Source organism: Lissotriton vulgaris, chromosome 3_1, assembly GCF_964263255.1.
Source record: "Lissotriton vulgaris chromosome 3_1, aLisVul1.2, whole genome shotgun sequence".
NCBI classification, from domain to species: Eukaryota; Metazoa; Chordata; class Amphibia; order Caudata; family Salamandridae; genus Lissotriton; species Lissotriton vulgaris.
Window position 1 is genome coordinate 1,042,477,361 of NC_141689.1, and position 12,204 is coordinate 1,042,489,564.

The following is a 12,204-nucleotide window of genomic DNA, read 5'->3' on the forward strand; positions in this document are numbered from 1 at the left end:
AGTCCAGTCGGTCCAATGTCCGCAGATAGAGGACACGCATCCTAGAATATATCAAATGCCTCTAAAACTGAAACCTAAAGTCCTGGACACTTGCAGACAGGAAGCAACACAAACTGAGGCACTGGAAGAGACCGAGGTGGCTTTAGAGTTAGGTCTAGCCTCTCAGTACAGGCAGGGGATGGTAGTCTTGAAATGGCTTTGTTAGTTTCTGTTGTTATCTTTGTGTTGTAGCACATTTGAGCTGAAAGTGAATTCGCCAACGTGAACACTACAGTGCGCCGTTGAGGTGGGCTCGCCTGAGCATTAGGGGATTTCCAAGGAAAGCTCGGTGCAATTATGTCTGCCAAAGTGGAGAATGGTGAATTTTTTGGTCCAGGCGAGGGGCCTAATTATCCCGTCTGGCAGTCCGATTTAGCCGACTCTGTGGGGATTTAACATAGACACCATGTGGAGGCTAGTGGAATAGGTGCGCAGGGGACATCCATTATTCGGAAGTTGTTTTTTGAATATGTGTCTGCGCCAGTCTCTCAGTGAATGGATTCAGACGGCTCTTATTAGTTTGTATTTATATTTTTGACTGTTCCTTCCCGTTCCCCCCCCTAGGTGTCTGGCTGCGTATTGTAGATCGCTCTCTTTTACAGAGCTCGTTCAGGTTTCAAATACCTTCATATTCCAGTAATGTTTTTTTTACCTTTTTATATTGTACAGTGTTGTACAGTGTCTTTAATAGTTCAGGGTATTGTCCTGTGCAGACAATGCTGCCAACGAATGTCACAGTTAAATACAAAATGTTGGCAGTCGCTCTCTTAAGAGACGCTTTATTTTGCAGACCACTGCAGCCTTTATTTGCAGCGGGCTTTCTTGATTATCGGGCTCCATTTCCTTAATGTATTATACATATGCATTCTCTCGCGATCCAATGCAAACAAATGGATACCTCACTTCTTTATCCAGGCATGGCAGGGCCTGCCTATGTGCTTGGAAATCATTGGTTCAGCTGATAAGAAAATCACCAGAGTAGGGAAAGCAGACAAATTACACCCGTTAAGTTTGTGTTATAAGCTTTTTTTGTTCAAAAAGGTCTTTATTAATTTAGAAGAGAAAGACGACACAACCTTAAGCCTCAGATATAATCGTTTATTACTGTCGAGTATTACTCAGAGTATTGGCAAAGTGTAAACAGTTTCATTACAATTAAAGGAAGGATCTATCATAACATGAGTGGGAAGGCTGGTGCTGTAGAATATTGACTGGGCTGGTTTTGCTAAGAGTGCGAAGCTTTTTTAAATCTCAAGTGGACTTTGCTGGCAGCATCACACAGCTAAAGAAATACCATTCTGTCGAAGTGAAATTGAATTGTATTTCTTGTTTGATGACCTAAGTATTAAATGCACCTCTTTTTTAAAGTCTTGTCTTTTAAGCAATGCAAATGTCACTGTTGTCGCACCTTCAGTATATCCTGGAGAGGTACCTGTGCCACATCCGGAGAGCACCGTCAGTGGCTGGCGGTTACTTGGCATTTGTTGGTAACGTTTGATACTATTTTCCTTTTATTTTCAGTCTAACCAGCTCAGTCCTGCCAGTTCCAGCTCCAGTTCCGAATCGAGTTTTGCCCCTTCACAGAACAGACAAGGTAAAAAACAGACAGAGAAAAAGCAAGCATTGGAAATGCAATAGGTCACATTAGGAAAGTTTGAGCTATTGGTCTTATAAATGACATTGTTTTTATTTGTGTTGTTTTTTTAAAATAGCTAAATTAATAGCTTTGTCATTTACAATGCCAATAGTTATAACTTTCGCAAATGTGACACCTATAGCATTTGTAATGCAACATGTTTTGTATTTACGTGACTTAGATGTATTGATATTACAAATAACAATGGCTTTTAATTTTTTTAAATAATTAATACTTAAATAATTAATTTAATTTGTAATGTCAATAGCCTAAACTTTTGTGAAGATTGTGCTCAGTGTTTTTTATTGTGACGAAAATCCAAGAACAAAGGTGAAATAATAACATCTTTTTGTGATTTGTAATAAAGCTTGAAAGCTTGAAAACAGCTTGAAACATTGAAAGTACATATTTGAACCAGTGATGCTGTGGTTGTGCTGAGTGATGCTGTGGTTGTGCTGAGTGATGCTGTGGTTGCGCTGAGTGATGCTGTGGTTGCGCTGAGTGATGCTGTGGTTGCGCTGAGTGATGCTGTGGTTGCGCTGAGTGATACTGTGGTTGCGCTGAGTGATGCTGTGGTTGCGCTGAGTGATGCTGTGGTTGCGCTTAGTGATGCTGTGGTTGCGCTTAGTGATGCTGTGGTTGCGCTGAGTGATGCTGTGGTTGCGCTGAGTGATGCTGTGGTTGCGCTGAGTGATGCTGTGGTTGCGCTGAGTGATGCTGTGGTTGCGCTGAGTGATGCTGTGGTGTTGCAGAGTGGTGCTGTGGTGTTGCAGAGTGGTGCTGTGGTGTTGCAGAGTGGTGCTGTGGTGTTGCAGAGTGGTGCTGTGGTGTTGCAGAGTGGTGCTGTGGTGGTGCAGAGTGGTGCTGTGGTGGTGCAGAGTGGTGCTGTGGTGGTGCAGAGTGGTGCTGTGGTGGTGCAGAGTAGTGCTGTGGTGGTGCAGAGTGGTGCTGTGGTGGTGCAGAGTGGTGCTGTGGTGGTGCAGAGTGGTGCTGTGGTGGTGCAGAGTGGTGCTGTGGTGTTGCAGAGTGGTGCTGTGGTGTTGCAGAGTGGTGCTGTGGTGTTGCAGAGTGGTGCTTGAGTGATGCTGTGGTTGTGCTGAGTGATGCTGTGGTTGCGCTGAGTGATGCTGTGGTTGCGCTGAGTGATGCTGTGGTTGCGCTGAGTGATGCTGTGGTTGCGCTGAGTGATGCTGTGGTTGCGCTGAGTGATGCTGTGGTTGCGCTGAGTGATGCTGTGGTTGCGCTGAAGGTAACTTACTTTGTTCCTTAAAGATTTTTATTTAGAACAACTGATTACTTCACATAAGGCTTTTTTGGTATATACAGTTACTGTGTAATTAGTCACTTTGGATGCCATGTGGCCAGGAAAGTGTGCTGGGGGACAATTCTTTTACAGGCAGGATAATTGTAGTGTATTTTATATAATTGGACGTCTAATATACTGTTAATCTCTGCATAAGGTTTTTTTATGAAAGTGTATTTGAAAATAAAATTCTTTCAACTTAAAAAAAAAAAAAAAAAAAAAATAACGGGCGATTCATATCTTGTCAGAACACAGGTCCTCAATGGGGGGTCCTTGTAGGTCCTGGTCTGTGCATGTGATGTGCGCAGTGCTAGTAGACAGTGGATCCTCTAAACACATCCAAACCTAAATTACAATAGACCCTTAAACCTGGAAAAAAGAAACAATGTCTCAAAACAACTCCACCTTCTGGAACACTACAACTTTCCCCCCTTTCTATCCCAGAACCTCCCCCCGCATTTCATTCATAACAACCAATGACCAGCAAAACCACCCCCTCACCTCACCCCCCCTCCCACAATAACAAGTGCCAAGCAGATTATTTGCCCAGGGTGTCCAAATACTCCTTTGACTTTATCTCTGAAGAGAAATAACGTGTGGTACCCTGGTTGATGATCTTTAGTTGTGCCGGATTAACCAAATTCGCCTGGATCTTTTTGTCCTGAAAAGGTTTCAAAAGCTGCCTTAACCTCCAGCGCCTTAATACCGTTATATGGCGCAAGTCGGACCATACAAAACGAGACCCCACCGCTTGATCTTCTAGCATCTGGCCTAGCTTTATCAGAAATAGACTGGTGCAGGAGGAAGTTTCCGAAAAAAGCCAGTATAGCCCGAGGTCTATCACCCTCCTTCGCTGGTGCTCGCAGTTTGAATAAGATACGATGCGCTCTTTGGATGTCTCATGCCCAATTCCACTCTGAGAGTTCCGGGAAAGCTGCCTTAAAAAGGGTGATAATGTAGCTCCTAGTGTCGGACCCTTCTAGGCCCTCCTGAAACCCCAGAACTCTGAGATTGTTCCTTCTTTGTCTGTTTTCAGACTCTTCTAGCTTCCATTGTATGTCTTTGATCTGGGCATCATGGGCCTCCACCAGAGTTACCGCATTAGCCACGTCCGCTTCCGAAGCCATCACTCTTTCTTCCAGATTCGCCACTCTTTCTCCCATATTAGAAAATGCCTAGATAGCTTCCTCACCACCCCCTGTATTTTCCTCATCCCTGCCTGAGTTTTCCGACAATCTTGACGGGTTTCCTCTCTATGAACCAGGATAGCCTGATGTATAGTATTGAGCGAGGGGGGAGTACCATCCATTAGCACCTACGTTTTTTTTCCCGATGACCCTGAGAGTGGAGTAGCTGACTAATAGTCCCACGAAAGATCTTTCCTTCCTTTATTTTTCATGCCATTTTGCCCCTTAGACTTTTTATCTGTTAAGAGATGATCCTCCTCACTATCCTCTGAATCTGACTCCAGACTGCTAGCCCCCTGTGAAGTGCTCAAAATGTCATCCGACCACTCCGCCCCCTCAGCATCTTCCACTTCCGAGGGCCTGGATGAGCCGAGCCCTTGCTTGTTGAATATCCCGTCTCCCTTGCCCCCGCTCCCCTTGCTGTCTTTATTGCCAGAATCCTCATCGGGGGTGACCGTGGGTACAATGTTCACAGCTAAGTCAGTTGCAGCATTTGTTTCAGTCAATGGTACGCACCCCTCATTCTCTCCAGCAGCATAGGTCAAACCCACGGCAGTCAGATTTACTCCCTCTTGAACCACTTGGAATACTGCTCCAGAAGATGTCGGACTCACCTCCTTGTCTCCGCTCCCTCTACCGGCACTATTCTCACCATTTTCACTGTCTTCCACCCCAGTGTCTGTAATCCCATTTGCAGCCAGCTCCCTTACTCGCTGCATCAGCTCCACCACCGAAGGACCCGCCGGGCAATTCTTTGCGGCTCCTCCAGCTGAAACTCCACCTCTTCCTCTCCTTGGCAGGTCGGGCAGACGCGGCTGTTGCGGGCGTCCGGGGGAGCTTCCCACAGGGGCAGAGTCTGCCGTGGGTGCGGGCACGGCTTCACCACGTGCCTTACAGGCGGCTGCTGCCGCTGCTGCCTTGGCAGCAGCCCCACCCGTCGCAACCTTCGGGGCCATTCCGGGATCTTCTCCTGCAAGCCGATACACCAGACACCGCAGGTGATTCTCCACGCACTGTCTGAGCAGCAAAGACACCGTTCCGAGGTGTTGGGATCGCAAGCACTTGCGGGAGAGCAGCATCCGAATCGGGGGGGGGCGGGGGGGGGATCATAAGCAGGAAACTAGCGAAGTGGAATCCTCTCCAAAACGGGTCTCATAGAAGCAATCGACCACTGCCTGCTAGCGCTGTTAACGACCTCCTAAGCGGCTGCCATCTTGCCCCCTTATTCCTCGCTAGGCAAAGGATCCCTCCAATGTGTTTTCCCCCCAAAATTATTGCATATTCAGGAGTAACACATTTTGTTTGTTAGCTATTCAGGAGTGACAAAGTGTAGTGCTTTGTACGTGACACAGGCTATGTTATAATGCTTGCACACTTTCAGGGGTAGCCATTTTTTGTCTGCCAAGACTTTTGTAATGTGATATAAGAGGACAAGTCTGTAACTTGGAAAATACTTTGATTAAGGCATTTGCATATTCCATATGTGAAATTGCTGTAGTTTGTTTCAGCAATGGTTTAATGATCTGAATCCAAATTGAAAAGGACTCCGCATGTAGATTCTTTGGTTGAGTCATGGAGGAAGCCAAAAAAGTGCCCACCATTCCACCTCATTATTAAATAATGGGGTTACCTCTAAGGTGTAGGACCTGAGTGACCTTCGATACATTCAACAAAATGGTCCCAACAGGAAACTTATATAAAATAAAACAAAGTCGGATATTTTACAAAGTATTGCTCATAGTGTAAGGACTCTAAACGTGATTAAAGAAAATGAGGAAAAAACGAGAGGAGACCAAACAGATCCCCAAATACAAATAATTCAATATATATAAAAAAAATAGTCCTCTATACACATTCATGAAATAACGGTTACTCCATAATGTCAAAGGTGTGAGAAATGTGCTCATGCTTAAGTTACAGGTGGGTGTGATAATTTAACAATACATCTAAAAAATACATTAGCAGTGCACACACGCAACTGAATGTAGCCTGCCCACGATGGATACAACAAGATTGATATCTATTTGCTAGGGGTGTGTGTTTGAATTTATACACTACTTGTCTGAGGAACATAGTGCTGTCTAGGCTAATTAAGTTAGATTGTTGACGTTTTGCCCAAAAGTGAGAAGATAGCCATCAACCTTAAATGTGGGTCTTTATCAAGACGTGAAAGGAGATGGAGGGGGCAACCTGTGTAAGAATATGTACAATTAAAACCTAATGTTTGACAAGCTATTCAGAGAAGAAATCTTGAAAGTATAGCTGAGAGTCCTCATCATATTGATGGCAGGAGCACCAGAATTCATGATGATAATCACTAAAGAGTCTATGTAACGATTGAACAGAGTAGGAGAGAGCATTGGGGCTTGAAGGACGCCTTGGTCCAACAGTACAGATCTGGAGAGAGAGAGAGAGAGATCCTGATTTAACAATTAGGGACCAGTTGCACAGACAGGAAATGAACATTTGTGGACCACTCCCTCTATACCCATTCTGACTTTGAGGTTGTTAAGCAATGAGGTTTGACTAACCATGTCAAAGCCACAGATGTCAAGGAGCACTACGAAAGCAAAATAAACTTTAGGGGGATGGAATCTCGAACAAGATAGTCTATCCAATAAAGGATCATAAATAACATTAAATCACCAGCAACAATTAAAGGAACATTTCCAATTTTTAACACCTGTTGCAAGATTATTCCAAAAACCAGGTTCATCCGCCGTAGGCCCATACACATTTAATAAAAATAGAATAGAATCATGAACTTTAACTTTAACAATTGAATATTCAATATCTCCCATTTGTATCTGTGATTTTACTTAAAATTTGGCATTGAGATTTCTTTGAAAAAAGTATAGCTACCCCATTTTTCTTCCCATTAGCAGGAGAAGAAACAATGCTGTCAACCCATTTTGCCCCAGTATTGGAACTTTCATAGATTCCCATGCTTTGTATCATTCCCCGTCGTCGGAATGGGAGCCTCGGTAAATAGTAAAAAACTAAAGTAGTAAGCACAAAGTGAAAAAATAGGCCTAGGCCTCATCTCATTTTGTAGCTTATCCACCTCTTTGTGTAAAAGAGACCAAATTTCTGCAGCAGCCAATCAGAGCAGCCTCACCCCATAGAACCTTCCTGAGAGAAGCTCAGAGCCTCAGATTTTCTACCGCACGTTGTGCAAGGGAGTCTCCATTGAGCTCTGCTCAGTTTTCTTCAGTTTTTTCTTCAACTACTTGGATTTTTTCTCAACATGTCGGAGAGGAAAGCCCTTTTTAGAGCCTGTGCCACCTGCTCTAAGAAGAGGTTGTTTGTCGAGGACAAACATGAGGATTGTATCTACTGTTTGTATCCGGACCACAAACCGTTAGACTGTCCGATTTGCAGATCCTTCTCAGCCAAGACCCAGAGGGACAGAGAAGGACGTCTCCTCACATGGCTTCAGAAGGTGAAGGACCGAAAGGACATTATCTCTTCGGACAGTGAGGGCTCCTCGTCTATGGTGTCATCCAGGAGGTCTCAAAAGAGGGGTAGGTCCCCCCTTTCTGCTTCAGACGAGTCCCGACACAAGGCCTTACCAGGGACCTCTGATAGGTCTGATAGGCCGGCTGCCCAAAAATCTCCTCACCGAGGTGAAAAGGAGAGGCAGGGTAAGCCTGAGGAACTTCTGACATCAAAAAAGGTGAGAAAGGCTTCTACAGTCTCTTCGCCTTCCTCAGAGAAGGATCGTGGGGTCAAAAAACCTTCAACCCCGATTCAGGAGGTGGCTTCAGACAAGAAGCATAAACCGTCGACGACTAAACTCCCAGGTACGTCGTCTACGAGTGTTAAAAAGGACAACTCTACCAAGGTTGCCTCGTCGACGGGCTCGTCGACGATGGCTGCGTCGACGCCTACACCGTCGACTGCTTTCAAGGCTCCGGAATCCTGCTCGTCGTCGACGAGGGTGACCACCTCCACGTCGACGACAATGTCTGCAAAGCTGCCGTCGACGGCGGTGTCGTCGACGAGGACGACTTCGACGACGACGATATCGACGACGCCGGTTGCCATGCTGATGACGACGAGCTCGTCGACGGTCCCGTCGACGATTCCACCATCGTCGACGATGAGCTTCACCTCGTCGACGACACTATCCTCGTCGACGAAGACAGTTTCTATGTCTACACTTCCACTGTCGACACTGATACAGAAGACCTCCCCGTCGACGACGGCCTCGTCGACGAGGGCCTCGTCGACGACGACCTCGTCGACGATGGAATTGGCGGGAAAACATGTTTTTTCGTTGAAAAGAAAGCATATCACGCCAGAGATGACGTCTCCTCGCCAGGTTCAGAAGCTACCACCAACACTACTTTTGGAGGATGACTCTGAGGAAGAGACTTTCAGTGAATTTGGGCAGGCCTATAGCCCTTCTGACCTCCAGGTTAAGGTGCAGGAGTTTAGCTCTGAGGAGGAGCAGATGGAACGACAGCACTATGCTCCAGAGCATTATTATGAGGAGGAATGTACTGCTTCCAGGCAGGTGCCTCCACAACAACCGATGCGTCAGTTACCCGAGGGTATGGTGGCAATACCATCCGCTTTAGTGACGGATTTACAACTTATGTTGCGGGATTACAAGCAACGTTTCCCGACACCTCCGGAGGGCCAACAAGTGCGCACCACGACACCTCCGCCTCAGACATTGCGTCCTGTGGCAGACCATTCTTTACCCTCAAGAGAGCGTGCCGCTGCGCTGGAAGTGCGCCCTCAAGAGGTAGTGCAGGTGCAGGACACTGATGATGATGATGATGCTGCGTCTTCAGATGCAGACCAGCAAGCGGATCCTGATCAGGATCAACAGACGCCATGGAATACTACTGACCCTATGGATCCGGACAACACCGACCCGGATAATATTACTTCGCCTCCAGCGGATGTTGGAGGGTTTCACAACTTAATGGACAGGGCATCCAAAAGATTTGGTCTCCCAGTGACCACAGTGCAATCGGATTGCTTTTTGTATGACTTTAAGGAACCATTCAGGAAGTCAGTGAGGTCCATTCCAATCATCGAGCATGTCTGGTCTGAGGGCTTGAAGGCTATGCATAATCCGGCTACAGTCCTCCCGGTACTTCCGAGACTAGAAAAGAAATATAAGGCACCGGATGGCAGTCCAGCATGTTTACTTGGCCAACCGAAACCGGATTCGGTCATTTCGCAGGCTGCCCAGAGCAAGTCCAAGAATCCTTCTGCGCCGATGACTACGCCGCCAGATAAGGAGGGCAGGCGCCTAGACAATGTGGGCAAGAGGTTTTCAGCTATGGCCAGTCTCCTGGTTCGGGCGGCCAATGCGTTAGCGATTCTGGGACGCTATGATCGACAAATGTGGTGCGATCTGGCCCCATTTGTTGACGAACTGCAGGATTCGTCTAAGGAAGATGTGAAGAAGATTTTGCTCGAAGGGGAGCGGGCCTCTTCGGAAGTCATTGATGTGGCAATGGATATTGCAACCACCGCATTCCGTGCACTAGCTGGCTCGGCGGTTCTGCGACGCCAGGGGTGGTTAAAGGCCACATGGTTCAGGCAGGAGGTACAGAATAAGATCTTGGATCTGCCATATGACGGTGAGATGCTATTTGGCAAGCACGTTGATGAGGCCCTGCAGGGAATCAAAAAGGACACGGATACAGCTAAGTCCTTGGGTACATTGCAGTATCGTAAGGTGCCCTTCAGAGGAGCTAGAGGAAGAGGCTTTTCGTCTTACCGTGGAGGTAATCAAAATCGCTACTCCTCTGGATCTCAGTCCAGCCAGTCGTATAAACCACAATACACTCAAAGGGGCTCTTTCTCTCGCCAGCAGCCTAGAGGACGCCAGGGGCAGCAAAGGAGAGACAACACCAGGAAACAATAGCGGCCAGGTGGCTCTTTCCACTGTTCCTGTTCCCTCATTCACATCTGTGGGGGGCAGGATTTCCCATTGCCTACACAACTGGATAATTATTACATCGGATCAGTGGGTCCTCCAGATTGTCAGAGAAGGACACACATTGGAGTTTCAAGACCTTCCTCCAACAAGAGCGCCGGATGCCTTCCTTCCGAAACATCTCAGGCTCCTTCATCTCGAAGCCCACCAACTTTTCACCAAGGGGGCAGTAGAGCCTGTACCTCTTTCGCAAAAGGGAAAGGGGTTCTATTCCAGGTTCTTCCTGGTTCGGAAGACAAAGAACAAGTGGCGTCCGATTTTAGATCTACGGCAGCTCAACACTTATCTCGTGAAGTTGTCCTTCAGGATGGTCACTCTTCAGGACATCCTTCGTCTGCTCAATCCGGGGGATTATATGGCGACCCTCGATTTGGAGGACGCCTACTTCCACGTTCCTATCCATCCAGCTCACAGGCAATATCTGCGCTTTACAGTGGGCAAGAGTCACTTTCAATTCAAGGTACTGCCATTTGGTCTCCGGTCCGCCCCACGGATCTTCACAAAGGTTCTAGCTCCGGTGGCAGCTTTTCTCAGAAAACAAGCTATTCAGGTGTTTCCATACCTGGACGATTGGCTGCTGAAAGCTCCATCTGTTCAAGAAGCGTCCAGTGCAGTCCGGACGTGCAAGGATCTGTTCGAGCGGCTAGGTCTTCGCCTCAACAAGGAGAAATCGGTTTTATACCCATCCAGGTCAACAAGGTTCCTGGGTGCCATCCTGAACACGGACAGTTGCTTAGCCCTTCCATCGGAGGAGCGCCAGACCAAACTAATGTGTTCAGCTCGTCTTCTCCAATCTCGAAAGACACTGACAGTTCGCAAGTACAAATCACTTCTCGGATCGATTTCATCTTGCATTCCTTTAGTTCCGCACTGCAGGCTCAGGATGCGTCCACTACAAGAGCAACTGGACAGGCAGTGGCGGCAAGTCACAGGATCCTTCGACGACAAGGTTGTCGTTACCAAAGAAATGAGAAAAGCAGGCGGCTGGTGGCTGGAAAAAGACAATCTTTCCAAGGGTTTATCGTTCCTCATTCCTCCATCTCCCCTGATTGTAACAACGGATGCTTCCATGGAAGGATGGGGAGCGGTCCTCCAGGAGCTGAAGGTCAGCGGTCACTGGAGTCCAGTGCAACGCAAGTTCCATATCAACCTCCTGGAACTTCTCGCGATCCGCTTGGCTCTTCAAGCTTTTCTTCCGAGGATTCAAAACAGGACAGTGCTGGTTCGTACGGACAACACTACAGCCATGCACTACATAAACAAACAGGGTGGCACAAGATCCTCCACCCTCTCCAAGGAAGCCCAAACGATATGGAATTGGTTGATACAGAACAACGTCGCCCTTTCGGCGGAACATCTAGCGGGGACGCTCAATGTCAGGGCGGACGCTTTGAGCCGTCAGAGGACAGTCTCTCACGAGTGGGAGCTGGATCAGACCGTTCTGGAGGATCTCTTTGCTCGATGGGGGACACCATCAATCGACCTGTTTGCGACTCCCCAGAACGCCAAATGCCTGTCCTTCGCAAGCAGGGTTCACCATCGGGAATCCTTGGGGAATGCGCTTTTGATTGCCTGGTCAGGCGCCTTTGTTTACGCTTTTCCTCCCATTCCACTGATTCCGAAGTTGGTCAGCAAACTCAAGGTGGAACCGTGCAGGATGATTTTGATCGCTCCAGCATGGCCCAGACAAGTTTGGTACTCGGAGCTTCTTCTCCTCTCCCAGGACCAACCAGTTCTCCTTCAGCCTATTCCAACTTTGCTAACAATGTCTCACGGTCAGGTTCTACATCCGGACTTGAAGTCCCTGCGATTGACAGCGTGGCTCCTGAGTTCAGAGAGTTCCAGGGATTAGATCTCCCAAGTGAATGTAGAGACATTCTAGCTCAGGCTCGGGCCCCTAGTACCAACAAGACCTATCGAGCCAAATGGAAGAGATTCTGTGTTTGGTGCCAGAAGGAAGGTTTACACCCGTATACTTCTTCTCCACACAAGCTCTTGCCTTACCTCCTTTCTCTGGCAAAATCGGGATTGGCTCCATCGTCGATAAAAGTCCATCTGGCAGCCATCTCTAGATTCA

General features: G+C 47.4%; 1 protein-coding gene across 1 annotated transcript in view; it reads left to right on the forward strand.

Annotated features, from left to right (window-relative positions):
- MLLT3 (MLLT3 super elongation complex subunit) overlaps positions 1 to 12,204 on the forward strand; it is a 637,380-nt gene that overhangs the window by 583,808 nt on the left and 41,368 nt on the right. The window contains exon 6 of the mRNA XM_086961453.1: positions 1,561 to 1,633. Coding sequence (XP_086817579.1) covers positions 1,561 to 1,633 — 73 coding nt within the window. The remainder of the gene's footprint in view (positions 1 to 1,560; positions 1,634 to 12,204) is intronic.